Source organism: Heptranchias perlo, chromosome 22 (assembly GCF_035084215.1).
Source record: "Heptranchias perlo isolate sHepPer1 chromosome 22, sHepPer1.hap1, whole genome shotgun sequence".
Classification (NCBI taxonomy): domain Eukaryota; kingdom Metazoa; phylum Chordata; class Chondrichthyes; order Hexanchiformes; family Hexanchidae; genus Heptranchias; species Heptranchias perlo.
In genome coordinates this window covers 39104461-39125575 of record NC_090346.1, presented here as the reverse complement: position 1 = coordinate 39125575, position 21115 = coordinate 39104461, and the positions used below count along the sequence as shown (strand labels likewise).

Here is a 21115-nt window from a genome sequence, read left to right as displayed (position 1 = left end):
GACAATCTGGCAACAAAATGAATTATTTCACCTCCAAAGATTTGTTAAATACCAATAAACAGTTAACATCTTTCAAAAATTTTATTCGTAGATTCATCAAGATTACTGTGGTAACTGTAGTGTAGAAATTGGTATACGTTATGCCAGTTTTTGGGCATAAAAGGAGCGCAAATGATACCATTTTAGCAGTGGGACAGGTGGCACAGGCATTGGTCCCACTGTTAAATTCGTGGGGACCATTTTTTAGGCATCCCCAGGCATTGGGCCCCTTAATTATGTTAGCGAGGGGCCTATCCTGTTGAAGGACCCCTCTACAAAATTAACTACCGATGAGCGGGCCTGCTCCTCTCTGGATTCTTCAGCAGCCACTGTGGCCGCCAACTCCGTTTAAATGTTTTTTTTAAAATAATTTTTCTGTGGAGTCAGGAGGAGCAGAATTGTTCCTCCTGACTCCACAGCCCTGACGATCGCCCCAATCTGACCCCCTTCCCGGAACTTAGCCGAGGACCGTTGCCGGCAGCCCGACGTTGATTCTTCTTGTGGGTCACACTACCTGTATGTCTAGAGGATAAACAAACTGAGGATACTTGATTGGCAAGCCATAGTATGTACAGCACAGGAGGAGGCTATTTGGCCCATCGTGCCTGTGCCGGCTCTTTGAAAGAGCTATCCAATTAGTCCCATTCTCCTGCTCTTTCCTCGTAGCCCTGTAATTTTTTTCCCTTCAAGTATTTATCTAATTCCCTTTTGAAAGTTACTATTGAATCTACTTCTGCCACCCTTTCAGGCAGTGCATTCCAGATCATTACAACTCGCTGCGTAAAAAATATTTCCTCAAATCGCTTCTGGCTCTTTTGCCGATCACCTTAAATCTGCGTTCTCTGGTTGATAACCCTTGTGCCGCTGGAAACAGTTTCTCCTTATTTACTCTATCAACACAATTCATGATTTTGAACACCTCTATCAAATCTCCCCTTAACCTTCTCTGAGCTAAGGAGAACAACCCTAGCTTCTCCAGTCTCTCCACATAACTGAAGTCCCTCATTCTTGGTACCATTCTAGGAAACCTCTTCTGCACCCTCTCTAAGGCCTTGACATCCTTCCTAAAGTGTGGTGTCCAGAATTGAATACAACCATTTACTTACGGTTAAGTAGAAATGACCAAAGAACACTGATTGTAAATAAGCTTAATTTTAGTAAAATATTGGTTTTGCTGCTTTGTTGTTCTCTTGTCATGCTAAGTTTAGTGGATATTTTAATTAAGTATGGAACTGTGGGCATTGTGCTAGGAATGGAGGCATTGTAGGTTGAAGGCATTTAATATCGAAGAGTGATGACTGAATAATTTGAAAATACCACAGGTGCAATTGTATTGTGCATTGGCCTCACTCATAAGCGGGTTATGTTTCATCACATGTGCTAAAGATTTATGTTTGGAAGAAGATTTGTCTCTTTGTTATGATGCATTTTACTCGAGGTTATAAATGTGGCCACTTGCCTTAAAACTTCTCATATCCTTCTATGAAGTGGCTTTCAATTCTGGACTCTCTGTGCAGTTAATTAGAAAATAAGGGCAATTATTCCCAACAGCCATATATTATAATAACTTGGTAGGAGCTAGTTTAGATTTCTATCTCTGTGATTTTTTTTTGGCACTTTAATTACGACAAACGTATAAGCACATTTGTATTTATCCTGGATTGTAGCCTTATCGCTGACTGCCAAGAATAAAAACTCTCTTCCCCACTTCAGTTCCTTTCCAGACAGCCAGTTTTGAAATATAAGTTGTGTATTTACAGGGCAAGTGTCTAGAACATTGAGGTAATTCTGGTGAATGAATAAAGTTTTAGTAATGCACTAAATAAACTATACAAGTGAGAGACAAATGAAAAACAAATTTATTCAAATATGTGTCTCCTCCTTCACGAATGGTAGAAATGACTGTACTTGACCAGCAGCCTTGAGTTCTTGACATTTTTTCACTTGTATCTCAATTATGCCTGCAGTGCAAGTGAAATCTGGGTATTTGACAGTTGTGAAAGAACTGAACTAACTCTCAACATGTGGTGAGAAGTCTTATTTACATAAATTAAATTCTTGTTGCTCAGACATAGGGGAGGCTAATAAAAGTAGTATCATTGTCCTAAACTAAAACATTGTTAAAATGGGCATTTTGTGTAGTTTTAGGAACATAGAAATAAGAGTAGGCCACTCAGCCCTTCGAATCCATTCGATGAGATTATCGTACCTTAACTCTACCCACCCTCCTTGGTTCCATATCCCTTACATCAAATTACATTGAAACTACAGCACAGAAACTGGTCTGGTCCGGCTCCACACAAGCCTCTTCCCTCCTCACTTCATCTAACCCTATCGCGATACCCTGCTATTCCTTTCTCCCTCATGTGCTTATCTAGCTTCCCCTTAAATGCATCAATGCTATTTGCCTCAACTACTCCTTGTGGTAGTGCGTTCCACATTCTAACCACTCTTTGGGTAAAGAAGTTTCTCCTGAATTCCCTATTGGATTTATTTGCAACTATTTTATATTTATGACCTCTAGTTTTGAATTCCCCCACAAATGGAAACATTTTTTCTACATCTACCCTATGATTATCTTAAAGACCTCTCTCAGGCCACCCTTTAGTCTTCTCTTTTCTAGAGAAAAGAGCCCCAGCCTGTTCGGCCTTTCCTGATAAGGATATCCTCTCAGTTCTGTTATCATCCTTGTGAATCTTTTTTGCCCTCTCCAATGCCTGTATATCCTTTATACAATATAGAGACCAGAACTGCGCACAATACTCCAAGTGCGGTCAAACCAAGGTTCTATACAAGTTTAACGTTGCTTTTCAACTCTATCCCTCTAGAAATGAACCCTAGTGCTTGATTTGTCTTTTTTTATGGCCTTATTAACCTGCGTCGCTACTTTGTGATTTGTGCATCTGTATCTCTAGATCCCTCTGCTTCTCTATTCCGTTTAGACTTACTATCCAAGCAGTATGTGGCCTCCTTATTCTTCCTACCAAAATGCACCACCTCATCTATATTGAAATTCATTTGCGAATTACCCGCCCATTCTGCAAGTTTATTAATATCCTCTTGCAATTGGACGCATTCTTCCTCTGTATTATCTACACTTCCCAATTTGGTGTCATCCGCAAATTTTGAAATTGAATGTCCGAATCCCAAATCCAAATTGTTAATGTAAATTGTGAACATCAGTGGTCCTAGCACCAATCCCTGTTGGACACCACTTTTGCCAGTCTGAGTAGGTACCCTTAATCACTACTCTCTAATTTCTGTTTTGTAGCCAATTTGCTATCCATTGTGTTATCTGTCCCCCTGACTCCACGTGCCCTGACCTTAGTCATGAGTCTACAATGCAATACCTTATCGAAGGCCTTTTGAAAAACCAAATATATTACATCTACTGCATTACCCTTGTCTACCCTTTCTGTTACTACTTCAAAGAATTCAATAAGGTTGGTCAAGCATGACTTTCCCTTCTGAAATCCGTGTTGTCTATTTATTATATTTTCGATCTCTGGTTGTCTTTCTATTACATCTTTGAGTAAAGATTCCATTATCTTTCCTACCACCGATGTTAAGCTAACTGGTCTATAGTTCCCTGGATTTGTTCTATCTCCCTTTTTAAATACAGGAATAGCATTATCTGTCCGCCTGTCCTCTGGCACTATTCCCTTTTCTAGTGAGTTTTTATATATATGTTAATTATATAAAAACCCTTAATACCCTTGACTAGCAAAAATCTATCGATCTCAGATTTAAAATTATTAATTGAGCACTTCTACTGCTTTTTGTTGGAGAGAGTTCCACACTTCTACCACCCTTTTGTGTGAAGAAGTGTTTCCTAACTTCTCTCCTGGCTCTGATTTTAAGGTTATGTCCCCTTGTCCTAGACTCTTCCAGCAGCAGAAAAAGTTTCTCTCTATCTACCCTATCAATTCCTTTCAAAATCCTTAAAAACCTCAATCAAATCACCCCTTAACCTTCTATATTCCAGGGAATACAAGCATAGTTTATGTACTCTGCCCACATAATTTAACCATTGGAGCCCTGGTAACATTCTGGTGAATCTGCGCTGCAGTCTTTCCGAGGCCAATATATCGTTTCTAAGGTGCGGTGCCCAGAACTGTACACAGTACTCCAGATATGGTCTAACCAGGGCTTTGTATAGCTGTGGCAAAACTTCTTCTCCTTAATAATCTCGCCCTCTAGTTATAAAGGCTAACATTCCATTAGCCTTTTTGATTATTTTTTGTACCTGACCCCTACATTTTAATGACCTGTGTGTTCCTGGCTTTTCACCATTTTAAAAAAAATAAATGGATCGATCCTTTTTTGGTCAAAAGTGGCTGTCCTCACACTTACCTGCTTTGAAATCCAACTGCCACAGTTTTGCCCACTCACTTAATCTATCAATGTCTCTTTAATTTTAATGATGTGGAGATGCCGGTGATGGACTGGGGTGGACAAATGTAAGGAATCTTACAACACCAGGTTATAGTCCAACAAATTTATTTTAAAATCACAAGCTTTCGGAGATTATCCCCTTCGTCAGGTAAATGAGTGAAAAGGTTCTCAAATCGCATATCTTATACTAGGCTGGGACGGCATCACACCAATCAAAAGGTGTCGTTATTCAAACAGGCCAGTCACGGAGAACAGCACGTCCCAGTACATTGTGTCAATTACACAGACAGACAGAAAGAAACCCAAATGGCAGAGAGAGAGAGAGAATATTAAAAACATAACTTTTTTTTCCCCTTTTTGCTGGTGGGGTTACGTGTAGCATGACATGAACTCAAGATCCCGGTTGAGGCCGTCCTCATGGGTGCGGAACTTGGCTATCAACTTCTGCTCGACGATTTTGCGTTGTCGTGTGTCTCGAAGGCCACCTTGGAGAACGCTTACCCGAAGATCGGTGGCTGAATGTCCTTGACTGCTAAAGTGTTCCCCGACTGGGAGGGAACCCTCCTGTCTGGCGATTGTTGCGTGGTGTCCGTTCATCCGTTGTCGCAGTGTCTGCATGGTCTCGCCAATGTACCATGCTCCGGGGCATCCTTTCCTGCAACGTATGAGGTAGACAACGTTGGCCGAGTCACAGGAGTATGAACCATGTACCTGGTGGGTGGTGTCCTCTCGTGTGATGGTGGTATCTGTGTCGATGATCTGGCATGTCTTGCAGAGGTTGCCGTGGCAGGGTTGTGTGGTGTCGTGGACGCTGTTCTCCTGAAAACTGGGTAACTTGCTGCGAACGATGGTCTGTTTGAGGTTGGGTGGCTGTTTAAAGGCGAGTAGTGGAGGCGTGGGGATGGCCTTAGCGAGGTGTTCGTCGTCATCGATGACATGTTGTCGAGCAGAAGTTGATAGCCAAGTTCCGCACCCATGAGGACGGCCTCAACCGGGATCTTGGGTTCATGTCACGCTACACGTAACCCCACCAGCAAAAAGGGGGAAAAAAAGTTATGTTTTTAATATTCTCTCTCATTCTCTCTCTCTCTCTCTCTCTCTCTCTCTCTCTCTGCCATTTGGGTTTCTTTCTGTCTGTCTGTGTAATTGACACCATGTATATCCAGTGTACTGGGACGTGCTGTTTTCCGTGACTGGCCTGTTTGAATAACAACGACACCTTTTGATTGGTGTGATGCTGTCCCAGCCTAGTATAAGATATGCGATTTGAGAACCTTTTCACTCATTCACCTGACGAAGGGGATAATCTCCGAAAGCTTGTGATTTTAAAATAAATTTGTTGGACTATAACCTGGTGTTGTAAGATTCTTTAATTTTATGCTCCCTTCTACACTACATACAATGCTATCGATCTTTGTGTCATCGGCAATCATTAGCTTATCTTTACAAAATTTTTCATGTCTGTAGCGTCTAATTTTCTTCTTTCTGATTGATTACGTCCCTGTGTTTTCTTGTTTTCTAAATGGTTATTTTCTCCTTTGTCCTTTCTAAATTACCAATCTGTTTCTACAACCAAACTATGGATCATATTAAACAAAAAACTAAATTTCAGAAACTGGATAGAACTCAGTTGGGCAGGGTGGGGAGAGGAGTTTTGAAATATACTTATTTACAGAGCGAATGACCAATTTAGACAAGTCTCCAATCTTGGAAACTGCAGATACAGTGGACCTTGATGGCAAAGCCAGACAAGCCTAGGTTCTTAGTTACAGTCCCAGCTGCTTTTCTGCTTGTTTGATGCAGATCACATTTTGCCTCAACTTGAGACTTGGGGGTCGATTTTAGGATGGCCGAGCAGGGGCGGGGGGGACTTGTAAAATCGGGGAATCCCGGAGCGGATCTGGAGCCCGGCTCCAGCCCACCCGCTTCCGGGTTCCCCTGTGACGCGTTTGGGCGCGCGCGCAGCTCCCTCATGCAGGACTCCCACCAGCAATTAAAGCTGGCGGGATGACGATTTAAATACCTACTGACCCAGTTGAGGTTCTTGACAGACCTCATTGACTGGAGATTTTGGCAGGGGTGGAATTTTCAAGCCTTCTCAGTGTGTTTCCCGTGCTGTGGGAAACACCCCCTGTTTAAGCAGACATGTTTCAGCCAGCAGCCAGTGGGAGATGCAAAGGATTATTTGACAGGTGGGGGGAAAACCTCATTTATTGCAGCAGGGCACTCTGTCACTTCAGACAAAGTTTTGGCTGCAACACCTTTGTCTTTACACTCAAAATTTTTAATTTATACCCTAAACTCTGCTGTGCAATCGACATGTAGTCCTGTGGACATCTGCAGCCTCCTTGACGCCGAGCTGCTCCCGGCTGGCCCGAGCTCCATCTTCTTACCTGTCGCTGTCAAAGTCACCACTGCCCTCAACAACTTCTCCTCCGCATCCTTCCAGGGTGCCACCGGGGACATCGCCGGCGTCTCTCAGTCGTCTGCACAAAAGAGCCTGCAACTACACATACGCCAATTATGCGTGACCCAATGGGTGGCATCAAGTGTGGGTATTCATGGTGAACCTCATGAAAGGGATTTATTACACAAGCCAGTTAAGAATGGGCAAGACGTGGCAGTAGTGGTGATAAGATTTATTGTGAATGGAAAACAAAACAAATATAAATAAAAAACATGACAAAGTGTCAAACACCCTTGTGCATCCCCTTTGTGCTCACAAAACCTTTGGCTTACGCTTCCTACTACTCCTACGTGGTGCTCCCCCTGTGGCTGCAGCAGAGGTAGTGGCAGGTTGCTCTTGTTAATGCCCTGACCGATTAGATGCTTTGGGCCGACGCCCTCTGGGTTTCGGTGCCCGTGAGGGCCCCTCCAAAGACTGCTCCACCTGCACCTGTGCAGGGGCAGACTCAGCCACCTGGAGATGAGACAGCATTGCGGGTACTGGTTGAGAGGGGGGCAACAGGTGAGATGTGGGAGCACTTTGAGTGGCGTCCCCACTTCCATGTCCCCTTTCGCCATCATCCCTCTCCTGGGCAAGGCCCACATCACTCCTACCACCCTGCTGGACGACAGTTTGGAGGATATGTGTGACACCGTGTAAGGCCAGTGCCAGTGTATCTGCCTGCCTATTTAAGGCGGCAAAAAGTTGCTCACCCTGAGTCCGAATGGATGTTGTCAGGGCCGCAATGGCCTCATTGTTGAGCCGTGCTTGAAACTCAATGGAGGCTACCCTTCCCTCCATCGCAGACGTTCCCACACTTACCTGCGACACTATCTCAGAGATGCCTTCACGTCCCTGTGACAATATCTCAGCAATTCCCTCCTGTACCTGTGCCACCATTCCACTTATGCAGGAGTTGGACTCCTCCATCCTCTGCTCGATTGTGGAGAGTGCACGTGGCACCTGTTCCAGCACCTCGCAAATGTGCTGCTGCCCCTCCATCATTCTCCTTTTAATGGATGGCCCCCAGGGTTCAGCATCTGTGTCCAGCTGAGCAGAGCCTGGAGAAGAATGCTCCCACCGACGCGGACTCTCCACCGCTGCCCCTGCCACCATTGTCTGCTCGTGCTTACTTGTGTGTGGTGATTCACCATTGGCAACCCCAACTAACTGACAACAGGGACCCACCGAAGTGTGTGTATCTGCACTGGTGGATGGCTCACTCAGATGTGACCGTGCCCCCTCAGAGGCCGGCAGGTCCTGTGAGGAATCACCCTCCACCGTCATGGCAGTCGCTGAAGGCCCTGTAAGAGAACAGGAGGCAATATTAAGCATGATGACAGATGTTGAGGTGCTGAAGATGACCAGGCATATTAACATAATTTGCTATTGTGAGTGCTGAATGTTAAAGTTCTGTCACCAGCCGTTTGTCGGGTGCCCGTCTCAGCGCCCCCACGGACAGGCACTCGAGGGTGCAGCTCATTTCGAGAGCCTCCTGCTCCGCGTCCGTGAGCACCACCAGATGTTGCGGCCCCTCTCCGGTCTTCGCCCTCTCCCGTGCATTCTGGGCTCTCTTCTCCTATAAGGGGAGAAAGTAGAGAGGCGTGAGTGAGCGATGGTGACATGGCCAACCACTGAATGCATTGGTTTGGGTGAGGGTGACCGTGAAAGAGATGCATCAGAGGGTGAATATGAGATAGAGCCATGAGATTGTATGAGGATTGGGTTGAGTGGTAGTGGTGGGATGAGTACTGGCGAGGTGAGTAAGTGCAGGTAAGTTGAGGATGAGGTTTGAGTGGGTGTGATGAGTGATGTGATAGAGTAGTATTGGCAGTGCAGAAGGAGTTGTGGGGTTGGGGCGGTCATGTGGAAGATGGAGTGTAGGAGAATGAGTAAGTATACTCACTTTGGCTGACCTAGTTAGGTCATTGAAGTGCTTCCTGCACTGTATCCACGTGCGCGAGATGTTACTGCTGCCGCTGACCTTCTCTGGAACCTCGAGCCAGGCCTTCTTGGTGATAGAGGGAGGACACTTCCTCCCGTTGGCCGGATAGAAGATGTTCCTCCTCACCCTCACCCCATCTGGAGTGAGGCATCACTAAACCTGGGAGCAGCCTTTCCCCTGGGCTGCTCCATGCTGCTGTTTTGGTTCTTGGCTGCAGGAGCAGCATTTAAATAGGGCTCCTCCAGCTGACAGCCTGTGATGCGGGTGCGCAGTCCGCCCACTGCGCAGGTTTCCAATGGGAAACCCGGAAGCCAAGGTAAGTGGCTTCAATTTAAATGCAATCGCGTGGGGAACCCACCGATTTTACTGGGCGGGTTACCCACGTGCCCAGTCGACCCCCCGCTACCAACCCGCCTCCCTGGTAATATCGGGGCCCTGGTCTCCACCTGCAGCATCCTTGTGCACAGACTACTGTGATTGGTCCCACCATGTTAATTGTATCCATGTGATTTATATCAATTAGTGTTAATTGTATTCAGGTGGTGTGAATCAATTGGGAATCTTGTGTCCATATATGAGAGCCATGATGTGGAGATGCCGGTGATGGACTGGGGTTGACAATTGTAAACAATTTTACAACACCAAGTTATAGTCCAACAATTTTATTTTAAAATCCACAAGCTTTCGGAGGCTTCCTCCTTCCTCAGGTGAATGTGGAAATGAAATCCACATTCATTTCCACATTCACCTGAGGAAGGAGGAAGCCTCCGAAAGCTTGTGGATTTTAAAATAAAATTGTTGGACTATAACTTGGTGTTGTAAAATTGTTTACATATATGAGAGAGCTTAGCTAGGGTGTGGTGTGTATAATGTGGAGCTCTGTGAAAAACGCTTTGAAGCAATTGAAGACCAGGCGCTGGTATTCTATCCTTCGCCACCAGGCTGCCCAGCTTGTAACACACCAGACGTTCATCCCGAACCTCTGCCTTGACCTGCACCTGCCACCCACAGCCACCGGCCTCATACTAGCCCCATTCCCACCAACCCACATCCAGTCCCCTCTGCAAGATCTTGAGCTAAGGTCCAATCTCATGATGAATCCTGACCCCAACCCACAGTCCAGCCTCCACTTCAGCTCTACGCGCAACAGCACAGGAGATGCACTAGTGTATATAAGAGTAATATATGGGTGAATGTAAGTAATTGGGTAGTAAAATTAATCTTGGAGTACAGGTGATATCATAAACAGAGCACACAATTCAAACTATTTATAGACATCGTCTTGATTCCAAGATTACATTACTGCTTTGTTTGGTGTTAAAAGATAATTTTAAATAAAAGTTATGCTTATGTGTTCCCTCTCTATCTGTTGTTGGCTAAGCAGGTAGACCTAGTCTCTGGTCTTGGCAAATATTCAAAGGTGAGCAAGAGCAGTGAAAAGTAATTATTTTTCCTAATTTCCATTACTGTCGATGGAGCAGCACCTAACTTCTGTTTAGCCTTTTTTCTGATGGCATAGTTCTGGTTGGGAACTAGCAATATAGAATATATTCAGCCATATAGGATTTGGCTGAAAACTTGCCCCAGTCTGCAACAAACAGGCATTTGACTAATTCTGATTGCTATTATGACATAGTGCATGTTTATCCGGAGGACACAACAAATATATTGGTTTGCAGTTCTGATGCAGAATTGCAAGGGGTTTATCAGCCTGGTATGTATTAAATGGACAATTTTGCATATTGAGCACTAATGTTTATAATTTTGCACTGCATCAGATTGTGTACAATTTTACAATGTTCATTATTATAAACTGAAAAAGAAATTGACAAATGCCATCAAAAGAATTTATATGATTTGAAAGCTGCAGAAGAAATTATTACTTAGAGGTTGATTTTTTTTTAAATGTAATTCATATAACGAAATTCTATTCAGGAATAACAATTATTTGAAATATCATAATTTTCTAACTCTTCAAAAAAATATATTTATTGTATTCCAGTACTGTTGGACCTCCCTGTGCAAACGTCGTCTGAAGTCATGGGTTTTGGACATGGATCGCCTTCTTCAGCCCATCACCTACCATTTAGATTCTATGACCAGTCTCGCCGTGGTGTCAGTGATCCTACAGTCCAACGTTCGGTTTTTGCTTCTGTTGATAAAGTTCCAGGTAATGTTGAATGTCCTCCTACTAGTCCAAATGCATCTTTTAAATCATTTGTGCAAGAACATTAGGTAACATTAACCCTTTGAAGACTATGATAGGTTACTTTCAGTGCAATGAAGCTAACAGATTTGCAGTGCTTCAGTTTATTCAGCGAATACCAAACCAAGGAATGCTCTCTCAGGCTGTGCATTGCTATTAACCTATTTTATATTTGTTTTCTTGATCAAAATGTTGTGTGGGTAGAGTGGAACATCACATCTGTTTATATTGGTACACAGGTACTAACAGATCTGGGACACACCTGGATAAATGAACAAATGTCATTTCTTAAAATAAAGGAAGATGTAAAATTCCCATCCACAATAACATCAAACTAGAAATAACTTGTTTTGATAAAATCAGTCTGTTGTATGTAAACTTGTCACACTGTAATTAATCCTCCCATCAGTGGTGGTGCTGCAGAAGTGTTTGTGCATGTGTGTGATAATATAAGCATTGCATGAGGATAGAGAGGTACACTGTATGCATGAATTAGCTATTGGCAAACGTGGACATTTGATTAGATTTTCGATGACTAAAAATGCAGTGTTCTTTATATCCTGAAAGCTGCAAAAAGAAATTTGTCATTTGAAGAGTTAATTCACAGAAGTTTCCGATAATTAAGTATCAGATTGCGTTTCTATTTGATTGTCAATTCCTCTTTAATGTGTAGCAATGTCCACAACAGAACTCTCATCGCTTTTGGTGTATCATCACCAAAACACCACACTAACTATTATTTCTGTCAAGTGTGGTTCAGTAAGAATCTACAAACATCTTTATGTTAAACAGATTTTTCACTGGTTGATGTACAGTGCAAGCTTTTTTTTAAGGCATATTTGTGGTTCTACAATTTTGACTTCAGCTTTATGAGCTGGTTTTAACAATGTAATTGTGGGGAGCCAACATAGAGTTACCACCCTTCACTCAACCCAAAATAAATAAGCGCCAATATAAAAACAGCCAGCGTTTTTCATTCTGCTTTTGCTTTTGTTTAATCTAAAAATAATTTTCCCTTTCAAATGTGTAATTTAGGAAATCCCTGAATAAAAATAAGTAGAAACACAGCAGATATGGCAATGTGTCAAATGGACTTTTTATATCAGGCTGAAACCTGTGATCCAATTGCAGTTCTATTCATTTTGTCTCCGGAATCTATATGAATATCATTAAAGCATGTTATGAAGAAATTCAATGAATTAAATGTCTACACGATGCCGAAGTCAAAAGAAATATGCCATTGAATGTTCAAGAAAATTACGAAAGAAATATTTTGGGTTACTATTTTAGGAGCTCTCTCCATAACTACAGAAACTATACCTGAGGAAGTTAACAGTTGTTACCCTGATATTCAAAGAGGAATGAGACATCAACCTGAAAATTATGTACCAGTTAAGATGACTTTTCTGGTGAAGAAAAATGCTTCAGAGCATTGTAGGATCAATAAGTGCTTATCTAAAGAATACATACATGCCTTCTGCTGCATTATACACATTCAGCATTTTGGACTTAGTGCTAACTTGTCTGCATTTGTGGATGACAATTTGTACCACTCCCCAATTCTGCTCTCTACCTTGTTGCTCCAGGAGCTTGAAACTTTGCTACACAATCTGAAATCAAGAAAGAATTGGGAAATAACAGTGCAAACGTGAAATGGGTGGATGTGTGAGAATCAAAAAAGGCCTTCTGCCTTTGTGGACTGTGAGGGAGAATCAGAGGAGTGCCTTTGTGAACTGGTGGAGCAGAAAGAGTGCTAATGTAAACTGGGGAAGACAGGGGTGAAGAAAAAGAATATCAACATAAACTGATGAGGGAAGGAATTGTGCCAGCATAACATGATGGTGAGGAAGAGAGGAATGCCTATGTGAACTGGAGAGGATGGATGGAGAAGAGGAGTGCCAGCATGAATTGATAAGGGCAAAGAAGAGTGCAGGATTGAAAACAGGCTTTGCAGTAGGAAAGAGAAAATGGTGATAAATGGAAAAAGCTCTATCAGGACTGAACAAGCCACAACTGAGCAAACTCTTCACTTTTCGTCACTGGGTCCCCATTGCTCTCACTGATCAAATAATTTATAGGAGTGGCATACTTGTTATAATATTTTAAAAATTCAGTGCCAATAAGCTATGTGACCAGGTGACTTTTTGGAGATACCATTCAAAATGATCTGGTTCAGTTAAGCAGACCAAGGAAAAGCTCACAGTGGCTTTCATTGGAGAAAAGAAGATTGAGAAGAATGTAATACAGGTTTTTAAAATGCTGAGAGGTGTAGTTGATATATACTTGGATTTTTAAAAAGTTTATGAATAGGTTCCCCATCTGAGAGTTTTGGCTAAGATTAAGAGTCATGGAATAAGAAACAAAATATGGTGCTGGATTGTGGACTTGTTTAGTGTTCAGCCACAGTATTGAAAATACAGTAATCAACCTGCATCTAAAGTACAACTGACTTTGCTTGAAGACAGCATATTGATGATCCAGTACTTTGCACTGCACTGTGCAAGATCTTGCCTTTTAAATGCAGGCAAAGACTAAGTTTAGCTGCAAAAAAAACAAACTTTAACCAATGTTTGCTAATAAGGTGGTAATACATTTGCGTGAGTGATGCATTTGGATTTGTTTCTAACTTTCTAGTGGTAACTAAACTCCATTTTGTGTGTGTGTGTGTGTTTGCAAAAACAATTAGTTAATCTCTCATGGCATTGCACATGGGGAGTGTCGTCCAGGTGAGGGAGGAACAATTGGATCAGGGTGCGCAGACATAGTTCGGTTCCATTTTAAAGTCATACATTCTGTCCCTATTTTTATATAATGCTTGGATTTTATATTTAAATGGCAAAACTTATGGCAATTTGAGAAGTAGAGTTGGTTGGAGCATAGGACTTTCTATGCAGTCCAGGCTGAGAAGCTGGGAGATGCAAAATTGGGGCACTGCATCTCCACCACTGACTGGAGGGTGTAATTACTGCGTGATAAGTTTGCGTAGGCAGTTGTAAACATGGACATGTGAATTTAGAATGGAAAAATTCACACACACGTATAACAAATACATAACAGCAGGGAATAAGGTTTTATAGACAAAGTGTGCACAGGTGTAAGATTTTATGTAGATCTTCCATAGTATTGCTCACGGTGAGTTAGAAGATTTGCTATGTGATAACAATAGGGGTATTTATGCCATTTAAGGGATAACATCAGGGCTACTGGTTTTACAGAAGTCTTTATATTAAACTAGCAGATCTCCCCTGGCATTGCTCACAATTAGACAGAGGATTTACTGTTTTATTACAATTTGGGTGTTAATGCCATGAAGAGGATAACATCAAGACACTGATTTACAGAGACTGAATAAGACAAATTCCATTTTTATTAATTGGTATTTTGGGATTTTTACTGGAGGTTTAAGACTGGAATTTCATAAGTCTGCCCATAATGCTGTGAAAATTATAATTTAGATAAATTCCTTTACCTAAGAATTTAATTTTTATCCCTTACCATTTTTTAAGCTACAACTACACGGCAAAATGATGTGCATGATGCACCGTTAAAGGTAGATATCTAGGGCTACAATTTTCATACCCCATAACTTCAGTGAAACAATCAAAGAAACAGCATAAACAGCCATTTTTAGACATTTACACTGTTTCTCCAAGAATTTCACATATCTACCATTGAGGTTACGGGAGACCCCTTGTAGAAATATTAAACACTAGTATTTAACGGTACTGGGGTGGGATAATGAGGTTTAGTTGCACGTGGGGCCAGCCCTGTGTTTCGGTAGCACTGGTGGATGATTCTGGGGTTTGACAGTACTGCAGTGGGGTTGCTGAAGTTCACTATGGAGGAAGAACCTGGGATTTGGAAGAATTGTGAAAGATGAACCTTAATTTGGCATAACGGGATTGAACGTGAGTTTTGACTCACTGGCGGATTTCTGGTGTCTTCTCAGCAGGAAGGGGAAAAGCAGAGTACATCATGGGCCTGATGGCACTGGTTTTTGGGGTGGGGTTGGGGGAAGAATCCCATGTGTGGCAGCACTGGTTTGAACCTTTCAACGCATACAAAGATCCCTTATTATTTGATGTTTTGTGATTGGTTCCTGGATGTGTATCTCTTGTGTCTGTGTCTCTGTCTCTCTATCACTCTTCTAAAGAAATGTAAAACATTCTAACTGCTATCAACAAAACAGAGCTTTCAAAATTTGTTTGAAAAAAAAACAAATTAAGATGAAGAAAGACACCATGGGCTCGAATTTAGCAGGCCTGCGGGTTCCCAGCGCGTGGTCCTCCGGGAGCGTGGTCAACACGCTCGGCGAAATTAGTGGGTTGCCCGCGCGATCGTAGCAGGCAACCCACTAATAGGAATCAATTACCTGCTCCTCCGGGGTCCACGGCGCTGGCCTGCGCGTCGGTCGGGCTGCGCATGCGCAGTACGATCTGTCAGCTGGAGGCTCTCTAGTTAAAGGGGCAGTCCTCCACTGACAGATGCTGCAACCAATGGAACAAATTGCAGCATGGAGCAGCCCAGGGGGAAGGCAGCTCCCAGTTTAATGATGCCTCACCCCAGGTATCATCAGATGGGGTGAGGAGGAGGGGGAGGACACAGATCTTCCACCCGGCGGGCGGGAGGAAGCGGCCTGCCTCTGCCACCAAGAAGGCCTGGCTCGAGGTGGCAGAGGGGGTCACCTGGCCCACCTGCTTACAGTGCAGGAGGCGCTGCAATGACCGCAGTAGGTCAGCCGCAGTGAGAACACGAAGTCTTTCCCCTACACTCCGTCTGCCACAACACTGCCCCCACCCCACATCTCCTTCGGCACCGCCAACACTATTCTGTAATATCACCCTTCATACTCACTCAAACCCCATCCTCATCTTACCTCCACCTACTCACCTCGCCAGTACTCATCCTGCCACTAACACGCAACCCAATCCTCATACAATCTCATTGCTCCATCCCATACTCACCCTCTCGTGCATCTCCCTCACGGCCAGCCTCACTCAACCTGCCACCACCTGTGCTGCAGCCACAGGGCATGCATCACATATGTGCAGTAGGCAGCGTAAGGCAAACGACTCGTCAGCATGAAGGGGGTGCACAAGGGTGTCTGAGGGTTTGTCATGGGTGTTACCCATATTGAATTTCAGAGCAACAAACAGCACACATTATATTGAAACCACCACTGCCATTTCTCCGCGAATCCTGTCCGTTGTGTCCAATAATGCCCGCTCCTGGGTATCACTATGAGGACCCACCACTGATGCCACCCATCGTGTTACTGCAGAGTAGGTGCAGGTGTATTTGCAGGGCTCGTCCACGCAGACGACTGAGAGACATCGGCGGTGTAGCCGGCTGCACCCTGGACGGATGCGGAGGAGAAGGTGTGGAGGGCAGTGGTGACTTTGACAGCGACAGGTAAGCAGTTGGTGCTGGGGCCAGCCAGGAGCAGCTCGGCATGAAAGAGCCTGCAGATCTCCACGACTACATGTCGAGCGAATCTGCGCCTCCCTATGCACTGCTGCTCGGAGAGGTCCGGGGAGCTGCGCCTCGGTCTGTGGACCTTGTGGCGAGGGTAGTGCCCTCTGCGATGCGTCTCTCTCTGCGGTAGCCCTCCCTCCTGCTGTGCAGGTGGGCGTGCAACAACACTGTGTTGGGGGGATCCACGTCTCTGCGGCGGACGGCGTGGACTGCAAGGCTGCTGGTGCTGGTCATGCTCTTCGTCCTCCGAGGGTGTCCACACACCACCCATCTGGCAGGTGTTGGTCTGAGGGGTTGTGCAGGGTAGGTGGGTGGTTCCTCGGACTGGGGCTGCGGTTTCGTGTCAGTCTGTCCTCTGGCTTGACGGGGGGTGGTGGGGGGCAGGGGTTGCCCTATGTGACGCGGTGGCCTCCTGCGTGGGTGAGGGCTGTCCCCCGTGGAGTGCACCTTGGCACCTGCCACAGGCTGCTGGCTGCAACACGCCTGGTTGGAGAGAGACTGTTTCCCCCAGTGTGTGAAGCTCACTGCCTTGAACCTAAAATCCCACACTTCCTCTTTTGACAGCTGATTCAGCTCATTAACTGACCTCAACAAGCAAGGTAAGTACTCTCAAGTGGAACCCCGCTGGCTTTAATTGCCTGTGGGATTCCCACCAGCGGGGCTTGCGCGCGCAGCCCCGCACGTCAGCGCGGTACCCGGAAGTGGCCGGGATTTCGTCGCGATCCGGTCACGTGACCGGATATCGGGATTTTCCGGGCCCCCCCCGCTGGAAACCCGCCGCCAAAATCGAGCCCCATGTGTGTGTTTGTCTTTCAATCTCTCTCCATCTTAGTGTAACAGACCTTAGCAATTAAAATGTTTACATTTTCTAATTGGCAACACAAGTGATAATGAGGTAAGATAATTAGAAGCTGTTTTAACTGTTGTCAAAACATGGGTATTGATCAGTTGAGATCATTGGAGGTAGTTTTTCAAAAATTTATCTAAGTTTTTATTGAAAAATGAACTCCATTAGAAACACAATCTGGGCTCAATTTTCAAAGTGAAGAACGGGTGGGTTGGGGCGGGGTGGGGGCACTGAAAATTGCCAGCATTTCAAACCCGCCTCCAACCCACCCATTTCCGGTTTTCACTGGGGCGGGAAGAGGGGCGGGTGACCAACCCACTTCCAGGAGGCGGGTCGGGCCGTAAAACTTTTCAAGGAGGCTTCGGGCCTCCATTTTTCTGGACTTCCCGATTTTAACCCCGGGGAGCTGGGGATTCCCGGGCCTTCTGTTTTAAGCCTCGTGAAAAGAGGGGAGAAGACCCGAGACTAACAGGTAGGTGCTTAAAAAGACGCAGCTCATGGGCCCGGAGGAGCAGGAGTGCTTCCCCCCCCAGGCCCGACAAGCCTACCTGCACCGACCCCCCCCCCACCAACGATCGCAGACCCTTGACCCCAATCCCCACCCCGATCCCCAATCCTCTCTCCCCCTCAACGATCACGGACCCTCACAATGACCCCCAGTCCCGACACACCCCCCCTCTAACCCGGTGACTGACCCCCAATCCCACCTTCCATGATTCATGACCCCCGTGCCAACCTATGCCCACCCATGCCCCCCCCCCCCCCCCATCCATACAAAGACTTACCTGAACACGTCCTCTCCCTGGCTGCTCTCCCGTCCAACTGGGACCAGCCTGTCAATCAGGCCGGTCAGTCGGACGGGAAACCGACAAAAAAAAATAAAAGATGTCCTTGCGTCAAAATCGTTAGGACATCCAGGAAATCCTTACTAATGGGTTTTCTGACCTCAATTCGGCCTGCAGCCCACTTACCGGCTCGGTTTTAAAATTGAGCCCTCTGACTTTCTCACGCAGCTTAATATGCTCCATGAAGTTAGATGCAATGCCTTTTGGAATGTTGCAATTGCAGATCATTTTAAATATATAATAGACTTGACAGCCTAAGATCAAGTACTGTTCATTCAAAGGTCATAGAACACAAGAACTGGATGAGTTAAAGACTCAGTCTTTTAGAAGTGTTTGCATTGTATTGCTTTCTATATGGAATCTATTAAAGCCCTAAAATTCAAGGACTGAGGGGGAAAGTATATAATAAGAAAAGGGGTCTATTGAACCAAAATTTCAATTTTATGGCCATAATGTACTATTATATTGACACATTTCATTGGAAATGTAGATAATGTCATGTCATAGTACATTTTGAACTATTGCCATTTGCATCTATTTTGAGCTTACACTTGGGTTATTGAGTTTGCCTAAGTACTTGTTCTGCAGATGAAGAACTCACATCTTGTACAGATTACTTTGAGTATTTAAATAACATTCTGTAAGGCTGACTTTTTTTTATAAAAGTAATTCTGAAGATGACATTTTTTAATTTAAAATGATACAGTGCATAAACTTTAAAACTTGCATTTCTATAGCACCCCTCAGAGGAACAACTCTAGGACCTTTACATGAAGTAGGAATAGAGGATGCTGAGCAGGGTTGGGGGGGAGCGGAGATGTAGAGGATTAGGGTGGGGGGGAGGAAGGCGTAGTTGAAGACAATTGAAAGTGTGCAAGGTCGCACTATTTAATGGAAAGTGTGTATATTGGTGGGCTGATAATCTCTTGACTCACGTTATATATGTTGGTATGATTTTGAAGAGGTTTTTAGTAGCAGGAAGTGGGAAGGTGAAAGTAAGTAATCAGGTAATTCCAGAAAGCAGGAATTTATTGGCTGAACATGCAGCCACCAATGATAGAGCGGAGGACGAGGAGAAGCAAACTATTGAGGAGTGGGGGTGTGAGCAACTAGGTAAGGAATAATGAAGATAAGGTGGGACAATGATATGGTATTCGAAAGTGAGGTTCAGAATTTGGAAGTAAATCTGCAGACCTGTTGAAGTTTGTATAGGATGGGAGTGACAGGAGGGTGAGACTTTGTGTGGGTGAATGTACAGGCTGAGGCGTTTTGGATGAGTGTGTTAGCAGATTGAGGCAGGGATCTGGCTAGGAGAGCACTGGAAAAGTCAAGCATTGAAGGGATGGGCTAGCGTTTTTATAGTTGCAGGGGAGAATTGGAGGTGGAAGAAAGTGTTCTTAGTGACAGAGCAGATGTAGATTAATATTTATTTATGCATATTTGTATCCATTCAATGCTGGGAATTGACATTTGAATGAAGACACAGGTATCTGCAATATAAGCAAATTGATAGTGCCGTGACAGTTGGAGGTTGTAACTAGTGCAGATTTTTGCACCAGTTGTTTTTTAAAATAGAACTTGATCATATCTTGTTTCTATAATTACCACACACTCTACACTCAAATTTCCATGGGGCCCTTTTTTGTTTTGTATTAAATGTAGTGAACGAGACAGATGTCTAATCTGCTGATGCAGCTTTAATGTGCACTTCAAGTTTACCAATTCATACAAACTAACTCATAACGTGTCGTAACTCTGTACTTTTTCTGAGGCAGTCTCAGGAAAGGCCATTTATTTAAGAATGTGTTTTACTGAGTTAATGCATTTACCAGAATTCACATTCTGTTAATTAAGGAACCCATTTGGCATTATTCCGACTGCAACTCCGGTTTCCCAGAAAGATGCCAGATGTCCTCACAGTTGGGAATACTTAGCAAACTTTTGCATACTGTATTCTTTCCAGATCTGTGCCTTTATTGTATATAATCTGCAAGTTTGTTAGCTTGGCTTAATAGTAGCACTTGCACTTCTGGGTCAGAAAGTTGTAGCTTCAAACTCCACTCCAGAACTTGGGGCGTATAATTTAGGCTGACACTCCAGTGCAGTAGGGAGGGCGTGCTGCATTGTTTAAAGGTGCGTCCTTCAAATGAAATTTTACACACGGCCCTGTTTGAATGTGTTCAGTGGTTCAGATCCCATGGCACTATTCAAAGATGATCATGGTCCTGACCAACATTCCTCCCTCAAACCACCATCACCAAAAAACAGACTGAGTGATCATTCATGTCATTACTAATTTTGGGTTCTTGCTGGACACAAATTGCCTGCTGCATTTGCCTATATTACAGCAATCACTGCACTTCAAAGTAGTTACTCAAAGTATGTGAAATACGTGAAGCACCTTGAGATGTCCCTGAGACGTGTTAAGACACTATGTGAATGCAAGTTTTTATTTTTGCGTAAATAATTTGCTATAAATTTTCAGTTTTTTAAATTGATGCACTCTGACAGCACTGGGATTTCCTCTGTCATGAGAGAACACTTGCCTCCCTCTTTACCTGCACTCCCTGTGTTGGATTGTCATCTCATTGTTTCTTGGTTGGTTGTTTCCAGTACTGAGAGGCACCCTATCTTTCAGTGACGTTTGTGTTTTCACCTTTCTGTCCGTCCAACCCTAAGTAACGTTTTCATTCTAGAGTGGAGATATTTTGCAGATGTTTAAGAAGGGAACAGCCAGCTTTCCTGAGATTGGGTTTTCTCTGCCTTAGAGGAGACTTTGGTTGCCCTTGCTGTTTGCTTGGTGGAGATGTCAACAGAGGCTACATTCTTTTGGGGGTGGGGGAATTGAAGGGCTTGAACAACAGGACAGTTTTTTTTTCTATGCATGTCCTGCCAGCTTGCTTACGTGTATGATGGT

At 44.2% G+C, this 21115-nt stretch overlaps 1 protein-coding gene across 1 annotated transcript in view; it reads left to right on the top strand.

Moving 5' to 3' along the window:
* Positions 1-21115, top strand: part of clec16a (C-type lectin domain containing 16A) — a 261544-nt gene that overhangs the window by 196537 nt on the left and 43892 nt on the right. Inside the window, exon 22 of the mRNA XM_068003337.1 lies at positions 10828-10995. Coding sequence (XP_067859438.1) covers positions 10828-10995 — 168 coding nt within the window. The remainder of the gene's footprint in view (positions 1-10827; positions 10996-21115) is intronic.